We start from the raw sequence: 21,628 nt of genomic DNA on the forward strand, positions 1-21,628 counted from the left end.
TCCGACCCTTACCAACCTTTCGATGCTGACGAAATATTAATAGGCCAGAATATTTATTTCAACCTTCTTCGTCTTATGCTATTCCAAGCAACTAACGAAGATCTCTTTGCGTTCCGTTAGTAATATCATTTTATTTGCAGATAGGGTGTGTTGAGGGTCTAGTTACAACGGTTAGGTGTAGGTTAAAATTAGCGTTAGCCGCCGGGAACCGTACGTGATTCCGAATTTAAATTGCCCAATCAATTTTTAATTTCGTTGCTGTTCGGCCACATTCGGGAGATTTTGGCGATTTCAATAACTAAGCGTTTATTATCTACCTGAGCGGTTTTTGTAATGCTTAAGTTTAAATTTTGAGTACCATATTATATTGTAATTTTCCAGATTATTAGGGTTTAGATATATACTTGAATAAATTTAAGGCTTTGGAATTACGATTATTTAGAAATATAACTAATTCGTGGCTCATTATGAGGTGTAAGTAGTAGGAAAGAGAATGGTGTTGAAAGAAACAAAATATTCTGACTCTATTTATTCTAAAACTAAGTGATTGGTAGTCTCTATCTAACAACGAAAGGAATCCATCATAAACTTGTTTTATAAATATAGGTACAGCAATTAACTCATACCTATCAATAAAATAGTATTTAGGTATGTAATGCTTCCACGGACATACGAACAGACGCAAATAAATTCTTATACCTATAGAACTGATACTTATCTATTTTTTGATAAATTGGTAATAAGTAGGTGGGTATTTATTTGGAGTATTTTTTGCATGTTTCCAGTCCAAACTGGGATTAAACCTAATAATTTTCAGGCAGGTATAGGTTCTCTTCTACTCTGCTTAATCGACGTAGCATCAAAACACATTTAATATTAAAAAGAAAGTAAAATGTTATCGTTTTTAAAAATTTACCAATAGGATTATGCTTTATTATTTACGTATTTGGTTATGTTTATTCATTTGAAGACTTATTGATTACATATTTATACTAAGTGTAATTACAGATAGGTAATTGAATATTTTAAATTCTTGTAGCACTTGATTGAAATAGGTAGGTAAGTCTTTACCTACTTTACAGGGCAACTGAATTATAATTATGGATTTAATTGATTTTATTTGAATTATTTATCGAGATAAGTATGAGATATAAGTTGGTGCTTAAAAGTATTGATTCCTTATGAAATGGTATAATGTAAGTAGTTTTGTATGATAACTATATTTATTTATATGAGAATAAAAATATTTAGAAGCGCAGCAAATATAGAAAGTAGGTACCTATCTTAAGTACCTATGTAATATGTTGTTTTCTTTAGGTGATCACAGTACCTCGTGAAAATTTGTATTTATTTTCGTTCTTTTTATTAACCAATAGACACATAAGCAAGTCAATTATTTTTCTTTATTTAAAAAAAACACAATAGGTACCTACCTATTTCTTGAACAATCAAATTAAAAATATATTTTGTTTATTTATATTGAAAACTACGCTTAATTTTATAAATCCCGCTTAATCGATTATGCATCAAAATATATTTTTAAAAAGTAAAATTTTCATACCAATTTCCAAAAACATTCGCTCTCACTTACATCACTATAAGTGCGACAGAGTCTCCCTGCTTCTGTCTCTTTCATACCAATGACGAGAGACGCGAGTCGAACGCTGTGGGATCGTAATGGCGGATATAACAAATACAAATCTCGATTATACATCATTTAATTGGTATTTCCCAATAAAACACTTAATAAATAACACATTTTACATTCACTATGTGTAGTTCTTGCACTGTTCTAGTATTTTTCACACAATTCGTTGTAGAAACTCATTTTAAAATAGACACAATCACATTTGAAGTCCGTCTCACAACGCATCGGTCGCCATATCCTAATTCCAATGTCCAGGTACGCATTTAGGTTGATCAGAATATTGCTGACTTTCCGTAAAATGTTAAAATGCAAAGCGTAGATTACGCAATTATTTGATGTATATGTATGTATGGGCTTGTCAGAGGCAAGATGAATTGTACCTAAAATGCTTCATCGAGCTTTTTTAAATATTATAAACAATATTTTTTTTTAAAATGCTTTCTTTCTTTTGTGTTGGGGTTCAAGGTATTTATTAATATTGAGCCGCCAAAGATCCCTGACATGGCTCATGTAACGACTACGTACTTACATCTGTAATTAGTAACCGGGACCAACGGCTGAACGTGCCTTCCGAAGCACGGATCATCTTACTTTTGGACAATCAGGTGATCAGCCTGTAATGTCCTAACCAAACTAGGGATCACAAAGTGATTTTTGTGACTTGTCCCCACCGGGGTTTGAACCCCACTGGACCACGGAGGCCGTTAACGCAAATATGCCAGGAGTCTATGCCTGGCAGTTATTGATTAAGTTTGATCAAAAATACCTAGCGCAGTCTGTGACAAGATATTTATATACATAATCTCATGCCCGTAATACGTAATGGGGTGGGCAAAACCACAAGTAATCAAAGACAATTATTATAAGCAGCAACTGTTTTGACTAATCACCTGATTGTCTGAAAAGTAAGATGATCCGTGCTACGGAAGGCACGATAAGCCGTTGGTCCCGGTTACTACTTACTAATGTAAGTATAAGGGTGGCTTGCATGTTTAGTGGCCCACTAAACATGTTTAAAGACCCTTACGCAAGCCACCCTAAGTCATCGTTACATGTCAGGGGCCTTTGGCGGCTCAATAGTAACCCTGAGTTGACACCAGGGTTAATGAAGTTGGTAATTCACCTCACAACCCACACGATAGAATAGAAGAAGCAACTGTTGATACAAAATCCTAAGATGGATATTATAAAACTTATAGTGACAAGGGATCAGCATGTCGCTCAAAAACTTAGTCCACCATATTAGAAATGACACAAACACGCTATCAGATTTTACGACATACCCGGGAAGACAAGCAGCTGAACGTGTTCTATGTGTTTTTATTCGCTCCCAGGACAGCATAGACGCACAAGATGGATCGTTGCCCAATGTTGATTTAGAATCCAAACCCTATTGTTTAACTATAATTTAAAATCAGCTCCTTAGGAAGATACAATTGTCGATAGAACTCCTCTGAGTCCGGCTATGACGCTTCTACGTTATACGTAAATATCACCATCATCAGCCGTACGACGCCCACTGCTGGGCATAGGCCTCCCCCAAGGATCAATACGGACCGTAGACAATTAGACTCGTATATACGTAAATATACCATAAGCAAATTTTTTCTTAAGCCTTAGCCTTACCCCTTAGGGTAAGAAATTTTTGGAAAGGATACTTACTAGTGTGGATATCTCTATCTTTGAACAGCGAGGTAGAGCAGGTAGGTATACTTTATATCTATTTCCGGTTAACTGTGCATAACTGTATACTCTTGAGGCGTAGGTATATTAGCGTATTATATAAAAATATTTTTGTTAATATTTTTTTATAATATTGGCTCTAAAGAATAATCTAGTTGTGAAAGTGGTCACTTTAGAAATTTTGGCACGGACTGTTAGTTGATGCTCTGTGCTTAGGTGAGCACGTAAAGTTGTTTTTAATAACTAGATTGGCTACTGATACGACAAGCTTAAGTAGATGTAATTATATTTAATAAAACTTTTAATTCATCAGAAAGTAAAAAATGACAAAATGTCAAAAAATATTTTATCTTCAACATGATTTGACATTTCGTGTTTAATGGCGTTCAGTTCATATAAAAGACATCAACGAAAGCACTTTTGTTAAAAATAAATAACAATGACATGTTTTATGACAATTATTTTAATGATATTACAAATTAATAAATCAGAGAATAAATTGGTCATTATTAATGTAAAATTAATTATTCTTAACGAAACTTCATAATTAAATATGGATCGGTATTTTTTATATATTTCTTTTAAAAAAAATAATGCGTTCTAATTCCGACCCTGTGCATGCACGCTCCGCCCATTACAGGCAACAAAAGTTGGCGGCGCTCCTTCAAAACATCTCGTTTGGAGGCCATTTTGACGACCGAGCGCGAAAGAGACAGAACATTACGGCCGTCGTAACGAGCGTGCGTGCGCGAATGAGACCATTATGCAAAGTTAGTTTACTTTTAATGTTATACGTGGAATGTGGAACTGTACATGTGTGAGTTAGGACAGTGTCGAGAGCGATGACTAGGCCAATTTTAGCTCTAGTGGAATTAAACGGATCTTTATAAATATTCGGATCGCAGAAAATTGTTTTTATTAATGCGACTTTTCGTGGCTTTTCTGTTTGTTATCGTTATTTTTTCTGTGACACTTTATTTTCGGCTTTTCATTAATTTTTTCAGATCACTTTTTACAGCAAATTCTTTTTTAAATAAAAACACGTGCAAAGTCGTCATTAAATTTACTTTATTTTAGTACAGTAATGGTTTGCTGTGACTCGAAATAAAATGTTTGGTTTTGGATCGACTGGATGGACTGGAATAATGTAGTACCTACATTAATTTCAATTTAACCCTTATTTTTATCATATTTTAAGGATAATTATATTTTATTACTTTGATCATTACTGATAAGGAGACTACCTACTGTTATCGCTGTAGGTAACTTTTTATGTAGAGAGAGGTCGTCTCTACATTTAAATATCTACGCTTTACTCAATAAACAGGTAGCTAAGCTAGCAGTATATCAAAGATTCGCTACTAAAATAAAATGAAGAAAGAATCAAAGAGTATGAAACACGACAACAGTCCATAAAACGGACATCAAAATCGTCGTTTACGACTTTACTTCACATCCATTCATTCGATGTGAACTCCCGCCACACCACCGTCATGTGACGTCACACGATACGTAGCCGTAGCGTTTCGCGCGAGTACCGTTAGATGGCGCTCTCCCACACCACACTACTAGCGCCAGATCGTAAAAATAAATTTTATTGTTATGACGAAAATAAAACGCTTGTCGTCAATTTAAACATCATTTTACTGTGTAATAAGATTTATTTTACGATTAACAAGTGTCTTGATGAATTTATACCGCCGAATGATGAATAAAGCAATAACATTCACTTTTATGTTTATTTTATCACGTTCTATTGGCATTTATGCTTCTTTTTGATACAATGTTATTATATAATATTATTATTACTGTCATAAAACTGAATCATTGCAAATGTAAATATGACCCGTCAGTCCTCTCATTATGTTGGTACCTACGTATGTGATAAAGATTTAATGAGCAATTCAATTAATTTTATGTTTTGTTTGGGATCTTAAATCTTTGAAATGTTGTGTTAATCGCATCAAGTTTTGTTTTATATGAGTAGTCTAAGTTTACTTATAAATATATTGTATAAAAAAACAGACTGCTTGGGTTTGGCGTTGACCTCTGCTTATAATATCCACCAGGTCATTCTGGAGGAAACGTGAATAGCTGTAATAAAAGTACAAAAGGTGGCTGAGAGATGGCGCTGACCTCATTTCTTGAGTAAATGTAGGGTTGCTTTGATTTTGTGATGTTTTTATTACTTGCATAATAATTTTAGGTGATTACATATTTTTCTATGGTATATTGATAACGTTCCTTTTGTCGTATTTAATTTTAAATATAAAAGGCTCTATTACTTTATGTAAGGTTCCACTGGTTGCATCGTCAAACACGTTACACGAAATTGCAACTAGATGGAGGGGCAGTCGCGTAAGCTAAACTTTTATGAGCTTTTATGCATTTCTTGGTATTTCAGTTATTTTGAAGTTTTTAATTATGGGAGTAAAAGTTGTTGGTTCTTGTAAGTCTTTAATAACATGAAAAATTAAGTAATGTATGTGTGAATTGTACTAAATCTAACTTTTATAGAAACTGTGGTTTAAAAAATACTGATTTTGTTTCTTTTTTGGTTCATCATATCCATCTTAGGACTTCGTATCAACAGTGGCTGCAAGTTGTCTTTGATTACTTGTGGCTCTGCCCACCCCATTTGGGATTACGGGCGTGAGTTTATGTATGTATGTATGTTGTTTTTTTTTAGTTTTTGCTTTTTGATTTAATTATACTGGGACTTTATATCTGGTGGAGGCGTTGGCCTCCAAGTACTACTACAATACTACTACTACTACTAGTACTACTACTACTAGTGTTACTAGTTACAATATACTTACTGTAAGTATCAACATACTTTACAGTAAGTATACTGTAACTAGTGCCTAGTTATCATTTCAAATTTAGAACCGTTTGATTTTATTTCTGATTAATTTGGATCTTTATCCAAATTCCACTTTCCGGCCAACTTGTTGATGCCATTTAAAACCAACTACATTACATCGTTTGTAGTTGATATAATATTTAGTTTACAACAGATACTTATGCAAAGTAAAAAAACTCTTACCATCTAGATTGATAATCGGAGCCAAACGACAATTTAATTGTTATTATTAAATGGGAACTGTTCACAATTTCTCTCTTAAACAACTGTTTGAGACTGTAGTGTCAAATAAAACATTAAGACCCTCCGTAGTAAGTAATTTACATCCTCACCTATTGTCATCAATCATGCTCGCAATGATGCTATTCAATAAACGTAAGATTACAGTCATAAACCGCAATAAGACATCTAGATGGAGATCGACTACATGCTTACATCTCTACGTCGATGAAGAGATAAACTATTAGTGGCAGAGACGGATTCAGTCGTGGTATAAGAAAACCAGGTATGCTCAAAAGTAACCCCGATACCGACCCCGCCGGCGTGGTCGACGATTTCCCTCATTCAGCGCTTATCGCTATCGACCCACTAGGGTCGATTAATTCTTTCAAATATTTTTCCTCTCAGACGACGCCCTGAGCCGAGGTTCGCGCCGAACTGGGCACCCTCAGGCCTGTTGTCTTAAACGTTGTATCGGGTGAGAGCCTTCAGCGCTCCCCATTTGTCCGGCCAAGTAGTTAATGCCATCTGCGGCAAATCTACAATAAGTCACGTCAAAAAAAAGCTCAAAAGTGACAGGTAACATTTCAAGGTTAGCCCAATCCAAACGTCATCCCACCCTGCGTTGCCATTTTGTAAAAAAATAATTACCTACTTACGACCAATGCTTTTTTACTTTGCAAGGAAATTTTAAACTTTTAGTAAAAGAAGTAAATCTTTTACTAAAAGTTCAAAGTTCACAGTTTTAATGATTTTTAGTTATGTGACAAATAATAGTAATTAAATACGATAGTCAGTAATTCACTTAAATTTCAATAGTAAAATTTACGTCCTTGGAATGTTGGAGATACCAGGTAAATGGTAACACAGTGGTAACACTTACGTCATCAAAGGGCAGTGTCAGCAATGGCGGCTTGTCTTAGGATTGAAACATCCTCCCATGTGGAGTGGGGAGCATACCTGGTCTTCTTATACCATGGATTCAGTAAAGTTTGAGCCTTAGGAGGTTCTTTAGGTAGGTAACAATGAATACTGGAGGCCTAATCTGACTGCAATGTCAGTTAAGGAAGAATTTGCTTGTGGGAAAAGGGACCCTTGAAGTTTTATGACTGTGACCAAAGTGAAATTGAAAATGTGGTTAAAAATGTGTCAAATTTATAAAATAATGTTTTAGGTTGTTCCGAAAGCATGAAAAATATTATCACACAAAAATATACAGAAATATCTGTTATAGTGAAATAAAGTCAAACAAATAAAGAAAAAGAGAGGTGCAAATATTTCAATTAAAACCCTCTGTGGAGGCCATGCAAATCCTCGCACCGGCACTGAACAACTTTATCTCTATTAAGCGGGTGATACTTTAAACAAGCCAATAATGGTTCAATAAACGTCCAAAGAACGGCATAATAACCAACCACGTGCGTCGAGTGCCGGCATCCATAAAGTTTCAAATTTATATCGAGGTTTAGCCCCGAAGGCGTGTACGAAATAATCTGTGCGCTGTTTACTGAGAGTTCTACAAACGGCGCAATTCTTGTGACGTTTACGAGCGTTCGAGTGGTAGTAAAAATCGTGTTTACGACTCGCACGAGTGGCGCGTGCGGCGCGGGAGTTGCGAATATCGCCGCATCTGTCGCTTCAATGGAACGCTTTTTTTGTCAGTCGTGGCTTACCTGCAAAAGATTTAGCGTGAAGATATGCTGCTGCTGCTACTGCTGCTCTTTAGAAGCATACTCTTATTTCAGACTGTTATTGTACAGAGATAGAATAGATGACTGCCGCGGAAGAACGACACTCACGCGCATACTACGTACTTACTACCTTAAGAAGTCAACACTTGACACGGACTCTAAAACCAGTACACGTTCTGCAACTATCGGAAGCAGGATATACTATAATGTTATGATTATATTATCTACCAGATATTATTGTAGGGTGGAACTTCTTTTATTGGACAAATTAACCAGCCGATATGTGAAAGAAGTGGACATTGTAACTCTGTGCTTTTTGTTCTACCAAGTCCAATGCAGATGACCAAATTAAACTCATAAGTTCATGAAAAACTCACGTTCAAAATAGCTTATTAGCTTTCGGACGCACCCCATTGGGTAGAGCCATAAGTAACCAGAAAACCTTGCATTCCCTTCAGCCACTTTTGATACAAAGTCCTAAGATGGATTATGATGTAAATACAGTATGATGCCAGGTGATCCGTCCGTCGCCCATTAATGGTTCATTATGTTAACAAGGACACAAACGTAATGCGCAGACCGCATTCTGTGTGATAAAAACGCTCTGCTTTGGTCGAATCTAAACGCCTTATTGCAAAACAAAGACTAAAGATAATACAGGATTTAAAGTACGATCCATGAGAGTAGAGAAGCCTCGCAGCCGCGGTTCTAGTGTCGCAAATTCTGCATAGACTTATTCTGCCTTGTCAATTAGTTTCATTACAAATCCGTGAACGTCTTTCGTGGCGCGGACAATCCGTGCTTCGGAGGGCATATTAAGCAATCGGTCCCAGTAACTATTTAATTATGTAAGTATCGAGCTGTTAATCTTCTTCTATCGTGTGGGTTGTAAGGTGAATTACCAACCTCGTCAACCTTGGTGTCAGAGTTACTATTGAGCCGCCAAATGCCCCTGACATAGCTCATGTAACGACTACTTAGTTACATCAGTAAGTAGTAACTGTTACTGTTGTAGGAGCTGTTAATGAGTATAAGTGATGTTAGAGAGACCTTTAGTGGCTCAATTATAAAGGTTTCTTACACCAGAGTTGATAAGATCGATCATTAATCTACACGAAAAAAGAAGTGTATACATAGTATATAAATGGGTAGTTTAATTCCTAGGTCAAAGATAAATTGAAATTCTGATTACTTATTAAATAAAAACAGATCTAAGGGTGAGAAAAAACGTTTTCGTTTTTCTATTTAGGTAATTTATTTGTGAATTTTACGAAAGAAAAATTTAATAAATAAGTGGGACATTATGTCACACTTTTCTTTGACGTCACAGGTTGCTTTTTCATACAAATTCCATGGTAATTTCGTGTTCTGACGTTTAGTAAAAAGTAACTGATTTGTGTAGTTGGAAACTACCCTGTTGTTTGTCAAGTTATGTACAGACACTACTAGAGAAGGTAGCTTCTTAGCTAAACAGCCAATTACTGTGTGACATTGGAAACATTATTATTATTATTATTATTAGCCTATATGATCCCACTGCTGAGCAAAGGCCTCCCCCATATAAATAATAATAATATGGGGGATTGGAAACATTATCCTAGAAAAAATGAGGATAATAAAGGTGAATGAACTTTCACATACAGTCCCTTAGTCGACTTTTATGACGCATTATATAGTTTTTTATTACTTCTTATTGCTCCCAAAATCATAAACACAACCTACGTGTACTGTTTCTGCTGCTACTGCGTGTAGCACTGCAGAACACAAGCCAACTAACTCAACAACTCACTCAATCAACCGGAGGGAGTATGGAACATACTGCAGCGTACGGACAGAGCATACTCCACCACGCTGCTCCACGAGCTTCCAGAGAAGGTAATTCTAGAGAAATTCGTTTGGCTACATCCCTTTTTCTATACATACGTTTACGATTTCCCGTTGGGGGAGAATCACGTGAATCCACTAACTAAAATCCGTGTGTCAGGACACCTTGGGTTCTTAGAATAGAATAGAAATAGAAAAGGTACACAGTAGGAGTAGACATAATAATTAAACCTCATTTCTAAAAAGGGACGTCAGCTCAGCAATATGTTGTGACACTCCAACATTAAGGGAGTGTCACAACGCTGATTTTCAGCTGTGCCCCGGTTCTTCGACTATCATCAATGTTTTCATGCTTGCTCGCTAGAGTAGGTACCTACTCTCGGCCAAGTTTTGGTTTTCTATAATTGACCTTACCTTATCCCTTTCATAGAGGATAGGTCTAAAATACAGAGCTAGGAATGCGATAGTAGCGCCACCTGTTGAAACTGAACATTAAGATCACTATTAGAACCAGTTCCAATTGGGACCCCTAAAGGAAATAAAAAAGGGCTTGTTAGACTTAAACAGTTATATTATATACTTTCTTATTGTATTTATGTAAAAAAAAATTGAGCCAATAAAACATACAATCAGAGGGGTTAAAGGCCACATCATAGCAATTCTCTTAAAAAAACAATATTGCTATTTGACATTTGTTTGCATTGCGCATCTACTTGTTATATGAGGAAGTGCCGAAGAATTGCTTTGATGTATTTTCGATTCACAACTCTGGTACTATTTCTTCTATGCGTACCTAAGTACAAGCATAAATACTTATATTAGGTATGTACAGAGTCACACCTGTAATCCTTAATGGGAAGGGCAGAGTCAGCTCATCGCTCATAATAATGGACCATACTTATTAGAAACGATACAATTCATAAACCTATTATAGAAGAGGACTTCAATACCAAGTGTAGGAGCAAGTTGTCTTCTGGTAATGTGCTTCAATCAATCAATCATTTATTTACAGGAAACATGGTGGTTAAGTTCACAATATTACATGTAGGTACAGCATGTTTAGCCAGAATAGGCATGTAAAATAAAAAAATACACTGTCACATGGTGCTAATAAAATTAAAATAAAAGCACCCTGTAATATTTCATAGGCGTGAGTTTTGTTTGTGTACGTTTATCGATTTAACTGCTGGGTAAAGGACTACAATTGGATACTGTATCTAAGGATTGCCTGGAAGAAATTGCTGCATGAGTAACAAGGCCGCCTATGGTGAATTTATATTTTTCGTATTTTCTTTACTTTGTGTTCTTTGTGCTCATTACATACATAAACTAACGCCTATTTCCCACCGGGGTAAGCAGAGACTATAGAATGCTCATTAGATTGTATTTATATTATCTCCTCTCAATCTTTTCTAATCCTGGCTTTATGTAAGGCCGTTTTCGTCATCTCTCGACGTCGCGTCGCCTACATATTACATACATACTAGTCGGGCCGGTACCTCTATCAGGGTAGACAGAGCTACAAGTTTTCAATAAGACAATCGGAGATATTCCTAGGCCTGTTAATAATCATTACAAGTAAAAAAATACAATTACATTTTAATGCATTGCCGTGTACATAATAATAAGATATCGTTCTGGTAAAGCACATACATACAAAAATACATACTTATTTCCCTTCGGGGTATGCAGAGACTATGGAACTCCATTTGCTTCGTTTCTGACATACTTCTCTTGCTTCCTCCATGTTCTGGTAAATGTTTCATACAAAAGACATCAACGAAATCAGACTATTATAACTTTAGATTATACTAAGCGAAGAATATTTTGAAATATTTAATACCTAATCTTAAAGTTTTGTATGATATAGACTTGCATACTTATATTATTCAATATTTACCTCTTTTCAACACAAACTAAACATGATACACAAACATGATGGACTAATGTTATGGGCGATAGGCTGATCCCTTATCACCATAAGGTTCATCATATCCATCTTTGGACTTCGTATCAACAGTGGCTGCAAGTTGTCTTTGATTACTTGTGGCTCTGCCCACCCCATTAGGGATTACGGGCGTGAGTTTATGTATGTATGTATGTATGTTCAACACAAACTGGGCCTATAGAAAATGCAGTCTGCGTTCTGGGTTTTTCCAAATCATCTATGTAGAGTAGAGATAGGAGGTCATTAAAGAATGTAATTGATGTTAGGGAGAACTGAAAAGATCCCAGAAAAGTGACCATAAGTATGTATATTAAATGCAATACGCTTTTATTTTAAGAAACTAATTGAATTTTTTTTCTTTTCAGAGGACAAGAATGAAGAAAAGCTTAAGAAAATCAGAAAAAGTAATGAAATCTTGTCAAGTACCAGAAAAATAGACATGAAGTCTTAAAAGGACAGGTAAAAGGAATAAATATATTTTTTATCGTAAGCAATTTTTAATTTTATTAGTAATAATTTTCAAACAGGCTCAAAAACCAGTATAATTGCAGACACCAAAGGGGCATAGCATGTGAGAAACACTATAAAACTACCTCTTCTTAGACGTGCAAGTATCTCTATTGCCTTTAATCGGCCAATTACGATCGCCTACAAAAAATCGTTGCGCACATCCCGGCTTTTATCGGCAAATATTTGTTTAAAGAGGTGACTGTAATAAAAATACGAACGTGTCTCCGTAGCCCCTCTACCACAACCCATTCATTCGTTTGATGACTTCATTTGGACGCGCGAACTGAGCGCTTTGCGATAATATGCTATTGTTTACCATTCGATAGTGCGCCTTCACTGCACGCGCCACACTGCGCCAGAAAGAGACAGATACACTCCCCACTGCACCCACTATGAAACACGCGGGCCACAAATCTCAACCTATCACGCTCGTACTTAAGTAAATAGCTTACGTGCGAATGTGACAGCAACATCACTCGTAAAAACAGGTAGTAGAAGAAATAATAATCATCTTTACGACTTCTCACTCTATTCAGCACCTTGTTACGATACTCCGCGCTCATTGTACCTCGGCCGAGTGGTTGTAAAATCTTTTCTTTACTGGCCCGTTTCACTAATTGTACGTTTATGAGTTTACGACTTTTGCGGCTTAACTTTTCAGTAGTAAAGTCATCTTTGGCTTTTGTCGATGTTTTTTTTACGTATTCAAAGTTGGTTGGATGAATAAATTATTGAGACGCTCCAGAAAGTTTTATGGCTCATATTTTCAGATAATGTAGAGTCTGCGGAATGTTCAAGATTTTTATTATCAGTAAAGTTTACATTGATTTTAGATCATTAAGGAGTGATTGATAGAAGTTATGTTAGTTTTTCATGGAGAATACACAGGAACCACGTGTTATATGGGCAGTGATAAGAAAGGGAAAAGAGAGCGTAACTGATAATATTTATAGTCATTAGCGAAAAGGGGACGGAACAATCGGGCGCGTTGCGATCGCCAGGCGGGCGCGGGGCGGCGCGCGTGTCTCGTCTCGCGGGCTCTTAGTAGACTGCGTGAGTCGAACCGCGCTGGTCGCTACCCGGACGCGCTCGCTCGCCTGCCACTCGCGAACACAAACTTCGCTCGCAACGTGCCCGGCTCACACATCGCGAACTGAAAATAAAACATAACACCCACCAACCAGCGTGAGACGACTCGGCAGACGGAACCGCTTAAAACTCGTAAAACCCGCGGCACGCGCTCCCAAGTCGTAAAATAATCGTAAAAAGTAAACACACGTCAACTGGCCTTTATCGCCAACGAAGCCCATTATGACGCTCGAGTGACGTTTAAGAGGCAATAAAATTAATAAAGGTTAATATTCACTGTCTGTATTTGGAGTGACATTGGCGGAGGTCGCGTTATCACGGCGCGTGGGACCGCGATGACATAAGTGCTGTCTTCTAAGTGAAGTTGGTGACGGTGACTGTTCATGATGAACTCTTACTTCGAGCAGGGTGGTTTTTACGGGGCCCACGGGGTGCACCAGGGGAGTGGCGGAGGAGACCAGTACCGAGGGTTTCCTCTAGGACTAACTTATGCCCAGCCGCACGCACTGCACCAGCCGCGGCCGCAGGACTCGCCGTACGATGCATCAGTGGCGGCGGCCTGCAAACTTTACGCTGGAGAGCAACAGTATGCCAAGGCAGATTGTTCCAAGGCCGGAGGAGAGCAACAGAATGGCTATGGAGGCAAGGAGGCCTGGGGCTCCGGTCTGGGCGCGCTGGTGAGACCGGCAGCCTGCACCCCAGAGGCGCGATACAGTGAGTCCTCGAGTCCAGGCAGAGCCCTCCCCTGGGGGAACCAGTGTGCACTCCCAGGTTCCGCAGCAGCCGCAGCGCAGCCCGTCCAGCATCAACCCACCAATCACACCTTCTACCCTTGGATGGCCATAGCAGGTCAGTGACCCTAACTGATACATTCCTTCACAGACTACAGAAACTTCGAAAATATTCGAAAACGAAATAGTATAATTCATAGCTTTAGTAAACATTTTACACGAAATCTCCACATTATCTAGAAACATAGAGCTAGACGAAAATTAATTACCTTAATCATTAATTAATAAAAAAAAGGCACAAAACTACCGCATAGTTCGTCTTCGTATAGTGGAGCTGTGAGCTCTAAAATGCCGCTTGCCCGTAGAGCTTTCTTCAATCGCCGATAAAATTCTCGTTGGAGGCCAATAAGAACACAGTAGCAGGTAGCGACGAACTTGACTCAAGTGTCAATAAAAAGCACATAAAACCGACGACCCTCGTTAACACCTTATTAGTGCGACAGATTTGAGTGCCATTCCTTAATTTATGGAGCCATCAAATGAATCATTAATAAATTATCTTTACTTAATTTTCTCACATTAAAAATCATTTAAAAACAGGGTTTGTTTAGAAATAAAATTTATAAATTTACTTACTACAATTATAAATAAAGATACTAAAAAACAGTTATATGATACTAAAGATCAATGAATAAGATTTGAACTTAACTATATTACTTAGCTATATGTAATAATTTCTGGAATTGAAACGAACGAAGTGATGATATTTTTTTTATTGCTGAAGGACAATACGATTGATAAGCATTTTTATTAGCTTAATTAGGCCATATAAATTGTATAGGATAGCCATATTTTATAAACTAAAGTATATTTCAATAATATACCATTTCATTACAATTGAAATTCTGAAATCGTAGAAGTACTAAAGTATAGTGGCTCTAGCCTAGATGAAAGGTAACATCAGTCCCTCACATTTTATTCAATTACAATGCAGTTTTTCGTAACCATCTGCAATCCTAAACCCCTAACCATCTGCAACTCTTAAAAATAGATATAGCTACCAAGTATTATATTTTATATTAAAACAAATAATATACCTACTGGTACATGATAAAAACTGCCTAATTAAGCAACTGGACCAATCTCGTAAACAATTTTCATCATCAGTGGGTGTGGCTACTTATAGCTATTAGGCTTTTATTAATGGTTCCGGTATTACATGCAAAACTATTTTACTCTTAGATTTAAGACCTTCATTATAAAGTTCTCGTTTTAAATTCATAACTTAATAATTATGTTTTTTTTTTACTATGAACACAAACTATGAATAATACATTAAAAAATATATCACAAACAATTATCATAAATTCTACTTACAATCATAAGACAGGACCTACTTTCTTCTTTCTTTTCTCTCGTACCTAGTACCCGTAGCAGTATTTTAGCGGCCCGAGTTGAAGCGGGAACGTGCGCCCGCGCCGCCCGCCCGGGTCAACGACCCGATCTAGTTTGGGCGCATTATTATTAAAATGAAGAGTGCCACTGACCAACCAAATGGTCTGTACACTTGAGATGATAGTTCAGCAGTTGCTAAGCCGAAGGACAATAATAATAAAAAAATAGGTATAAAAAATTCTTTACGAATCGTATCTCTTTGATAAATATTTAAGTGAAAAAAAAAATAAGTTACGGTTTTCTTTTTGTGTTTGTGAGTGGGTTAACAGATTGAAATAGATGTCGCAAAATATTGACACTGACATTTCTAATTTTTGTCGTATGTGATAATCATTGATGTGTAATATTTTATTAACCCCATTGGTGTTAATCCTGTAAGACACATAACTGGTCTTCTAAACAATTTGATAACATTTTTAAAATTAGAACATGGCGTCTTACAAGTTAATTTATATTTTAAGCCAGATATTTCCAACAAGCGCGCGAATTTTCCAAATGTCAAATTCGAAACGAATTCGAATCGGAATTTGAAATTGCACCAATAAGATTCCTAGCAGCCCTACCACGGGCCTCACCTTGCATTACTAACGCGTAATTAACGATGCGTGTGGTCCCACTGCTCATAACTCATGCGACTTGATAAAATTAAGTAACACGGCCTAAAAAATAAAACAAAATAAGTAGTCGAACTGTCGGCCATATTTCACTGGGGTTCACGCAACACGGCCAGCGAAAACAATACAAGGACGCTACGAACGTGGGCTGTATGAAAAGTTCGGGCATCTCCCGAGCCTTCAATTCCAAGACGAGTCACTATCGAGTGGCAAAAATATTGTTTTGTTGAGAAAATCTCGTGGAATTATTATTTACCTATATAGAATAAATGTTTAATTGAAATATGATAGTAAGTAATTATCATTTTCATTCAAAATTGTATAAGTATAATGGGTAACTTTGTTATTAATAAATGACTATTTCGAAAAAAAACTAGTCTTAAAAATTTTATATCCCTTATCGCTACTTATTGGGCAAGTTAAATTCCAATAGGTATGTTATATCACTGTCCCGACGAAGAATTCTTTCACAAGCTCTCCTACAAAATTTACTCACACTGCAAGCCTTCAATTTGAACTGCATGTTCAACCAGTTTTTCACTTTACCTCTTCATTTTACCTTTCGTTCAAAAACATCTAACCTTACTGGCCTGACCCTATAATTTCTAAACTGGTTTCAAAATTGGCGACTGAATTTCGCTTGAGGGCCAAAACGTTTTAAATGCTGCTTTATTGAAGGGAAATGAGATATAGTAATCACTAGCTGGTTGCTTACTTGTAAACGGTTGATAAGACATCTTCTTGTTTTGTTTATGTATCAACAAAAATTTAAATTAGGGCCTCCAGTTGCTTTAAAGGAATCGAATAGTTTCTCACGACCTTTTAAACACAGTGCTTCAAAATAGAAAAACTTCAAAAGGATTAAAATTTTAGTTTTAATAGTAATATATTATTTAGTTAATATTATATTATATATATTTATTAATGTCCTGTACTAAATGAACATAAATTTACTAATATTATATGCAATGTTCATCTGTCAATAGTCTATGGAATAATATTACAAATAAATGAAATAAGTTATTGTTTTTTAAGATTTAAACGCGCAAAGAATTATTTTTTTGGTAAAAAAAGTAGGTAAGTATATTCACCAAAGTAAATAATTGCCTAAGATAAAAAGCATGTTCAATTTCCCAAAATGTACTAAAATGATTTTATGTAATAAAGATTTTACGAAATATTGTATAAGTGAAATGTTATTGTCATCAATTACTTTCTAATATGTAGGTTACATTATAAATTAACAGATGTTAACAAAATAATAATATACAAAACCCAAAATAGAATAATGTTTAAAAAAATATATTAAATTACACACATTAATGTACACACTATTTTTTTATAAAAATTACAAACTCATCGAAAGAAACAACTAACTACTTAGATATAACAATCATAAAGCGATATAATACTTGACAAAAAGTCTGTTACGAGGTTCACACATTTAATAAGTGGACTCCTAAAATGTTACGTCGTGAACGTGAAGGTTGCTCTACTTTACGTATATATTCGTTACATTCAGTACAAGAAATAAAATAATACTTATTAACAATAAATCTAAATAATTTGCGAACAAGTAGTAACGACGTGTTGCTGTGCAAAAAAGTGGTAATAATAACAATCATAAAATTATAATTAACAAAAACTTCAGAATGAAAATTAAGATGAAGTTACATTATAAAGCCTTCTAAAATCAAAACTCTTGAATTTTGCTAAAAAACATAATTAAGGAATTAAATATTTCAAGAACAATAAAAGTAATAATTGCAAATTACAACAATAATAAGCATGAGACGCCTTGGTTAATAGTTACAACAAAAAAGAGGAATGAACAGTGACTCAATAGAAGCATTTTGTTGGTTCCCCAAATTGGCTCGTCCGTCCGCACACAATCAAAACAAACACGGATACACACAAAAATACGCATAATAGCCCAGTAACAGTCGCAACCATAAACTAATAATGGGGGAGATGTTTTATGTTCGACTTTTGAATACACTTATTATTTTTTAGCGTTTAGTATCATACAAGCCGTCTGAGTGCCAGGACGTTTCGCGCATTTCGAAAATTGAAATAACTCCAAAATTCAAATCGTTTTAGAAGATTGACGGGTGTTGTAGGAGGTGCGCCTGCGCTTGTTTCCCGCCTGTTCGCGGCGCGCCAGCGGCCATCTTGGATAAGGATCGATCATAGGTGTGCAGCTGTGAAGTGATAAATAATATCCCGAGTATTTTCTGTGATTCCTTTTTGTGTGCCATCGTCGACTCGAAGCTTCAAAGGAGCTGCAAAATGAAGAATTGAAATTAGTCATTAGTGTATTAGTTCTAAGTCTAATTATATTTAATTTCATATTTTAAGTTTTATATTTTAAGTTTTATATTTTATTGAGGAGATTGACTGTTTCATATCTAGAGAGCCTATTAGATATTATTCATTTATTACCGTATTCCAAAATTGTGATAGATATGGGATTACTTGATGTGACTTATTGTAGATTTGCCGCAGATGACATTAACTACTTGGCCGGAAACAATATTATGAGACTACATACAAATGAATATATATCTAGGTACAAACTTAGCATTTATCTCTATATAGACTACGCGTAGTGTTCTTCAGACACCTGCATGCTCATTCAGATCGCTTAATTCGACATGAACACATATTTAATCACTAACAATTGTGCACAAGCTACCAATCGTACAAAGAATCCGCAAGCCCATATCACTTCATTGGAAGGTACCAGTTTGATGATACAATTTTCAATACCAGGGTACGATGAGTACTACGTAGTACATAGTACCGTCCAAGGGTCTATCTCAGACGATAATGGCACCAGTCCTGACCTCAGGTATTATGCGTTGCATTGAAAATCATCGGGTAACGGACCACTTGTGGCCTATCCAGTGGTTTGCTTATCCATCTTCACGACTGCTCAGTTGTTTTGCTCCTTTGTTGCAAGTTGTTTGTTTACATTACATTTGTAATTTTGTGTTTGTTGGATATAGTTAGTTCTGGGGGTTTAAAATGGCCACATCCAAGCAATTCATCTAAGAAAGCAATATTGCTATTTGACATTTGTTTGCATTGCGCATATTGCTTTCTTAGATGAATTGCTTCAATGTGGCCATTTTAACCCCCTTGTTGTCTAATAACATAACAACATTACATACGCTCATGACAATATTCTCAATGGGCTAGCTAACTGGGTCAAAGATAAATAAAAAAATGCTTTCTAGAAATAGAAGCTAGCATAAAATCAAAAATGTTTCGTATAATATTGTATTAACACAAAATTTTGGACCTAAAACGTAATATATACGGTAATATATAAACAAAACGGAATCTAATAGCAATTCAAAAGTATAGAAGCCTACATTATACGGCTTAATGTGAAGTGTAGTATAGCTTACATAATTCGTTTCACCATTTAATAGAAAGTAACGGATACTAAGAGAAAATAGTTTATAAAAAAAAAACGTTACAAAAGTGCCGTGCAGGAAACTGCCTATTTATGCCGTTACTTAATTATTCATAACCTCAAATACAAAAGGAAATATACTAGCTCCTTTCATATTTAGAAGTCTAATTATGTATGTGTCCTCACGATTTATTTCATGCAAGAAGATCCATCGAATCCACTATGATGATACGTCCGTATGCATAACTATGTAAAAATGCATATTATAAAGTCGGTTTGTCGGTCGCTGGGAACGCTGCATAAGACTGATGCTTCAGTGTCAGTCGTGCGATATTGTCTCATCGCTTCGGATGTCTCTTCTTCTATCGTGTGGGTTGTGAGGTGGAGTACCAACCTCATCAACCCCGGTGTCAGGGTTACTATTGAGCCGCTTCGGAAGCCACGTTAAGCTGTTGGTCCCGGCTACTACTTACTGATGTAAGTCAGTAGTCGTTACATGAGCCATGTCAGGGGCTTCGGATGTTATAGACCATAGAAAAAGTTTTTGTTTTTAATTATAATATCTACGTTAAATTGTAGGTTATATTGTGCAAGACATTTAATAAGTCAATACGAGTAATAAATATAATGCATGACATGGATGTGACATTAATGCTCACATACATAAACTCATGCATATTTGCCACCGGGTTAAGCAAAGACTATAATTCCATTTGCGTCCATCCTTACGCACTTCTCTTGCTTCCTCCACACTTATCAATCGTTTCAGACACGCACGCCAGTTCAGAGTAGATCGTACTAAATCCTTAATATTAACATTAATATTATAAGAATAGGTACAATTATATATGGCATTCCTAAAGGTATCTATATTTTATTTTAAATCAGATAAATAATATTTGGACAGTAGTTATAAAGTACCAAACGTGGTAAGTCCCATCATATAGCTATAATAGTTATTAAATTAATATCTGTCATTATTTACTTGCAACTGATATATTTTACAAAATATGCTTGTACACCTATGTACTAGAGATTTTTATTAGAAAGTAAGAAAATTATGTATTCAATAAAATCATAATTATTACGCATTGTTTAAGGGTATCGATAGATAACTGAATTATAAGCAATATACTAAATATTATAATTAATAGGCTACTGCAGCTCAGCCAATGCAATTATTCTACTAGGTAACTTGCTCGGGCAATTATTTGTCTAAAGTTTTATCAAATATTATAGCTTTATCGTGGAAAGATTACCTAGAAGCCGTTTGAAGTCAGCTTGGCAATTAATCTTCCAGCGATGCCCCCATGCTAGAACCGATCGCATATTTGAATAAATACTCACAAACTTAGTAAATCTTCATGGGAACCTCATTTATTTGTATTTAATTTGGCCTTTTTTAATTCTGAATAATTTAGGTTCGCGTTATTCTACTTTTTGGTTTAATAAAAAGTAACGATGTTTGTGGCAATAGAAAGCAATTGGCAAAAACAAATGAAGAAAGTCTACGTTCCTGATTTGTATTTTCAAATTTTACTTAAAAAAACAACTGAATTCTTCAATAAGTTACTCATTGTGCTCGACAGTCATTTCCATGCGCGTCGTACTGTTTTTATTGGGGTGCCTACTTACATTGTGTTCCATTTATTTAGTTGTCTGGTTAAAATTGAGTTCAGGCAGTGAACCACATTTTATGTACTTTTCTAATTAATTTTGTATTTGTCAAGCGTGACAACATATTATTATTATGTTAACACGTAAATGTGACACACATTTTTATGAAATGTAATAAGTTTTTATAGTTCTATGCCCTGTTCATTACTAAAAATACTTTTGTAAGGTAAAAATCTGCTTAATATAATATCTGAACTTTACTGGTACCGGAATGAAAAAAGTCGACAAAGTCGCATAACCACATCCTTTATAAGC

The 21,628-nt window shown here is 35.7% G+C and overlaps 1 protein-coding gene across 3 annotated transcripts in view; it reads left to right on the plus strand.

Moving 5' to 3' along the window:
- The window catches only part of LOC126370120 (homeotic protein ultrabithorax), a 269,283-nt gene that overhangs the window by 105,168 nt on the left and 142,487 nt on the right, over positions 1–21,628 (plus strand). For 2 of the 3 annotated variants that reach the window (XM_050014865.1, XM_050014866.1), the window contains exon 1: positions 13,450–14,324. In XM_050014865.1, the coding sequence (XP_049870822.1) occupies positions 13,859–14,324 (466 nt within the window). In that variant the 5' untranslated portion in view covers positions 13,450–13,858. Of the gene's footprint in view, positions 1–12,241; positions 12,336–13,449; positions 14,325–21,628 lie in introns of those variants that run through there. The other variant, XR_007566813.1, reaches the window with a different exon arrangement.

The sequence above is a fragment of the Pectinophora gossypiella genome, chromosome 10 (genome assembly GCF_024362695.1).
Source record: "Pectinophora gossypiella chromosome 10, ilPecGoss1.1, whole genome shotgun sequence".
Lineage (NCBI taxonomy): Eukaryota > Metazoa > Arthropoda > Insecta > Lepidoptera > Gelechiidae > Pectinophora > Pectinophora gossypiella.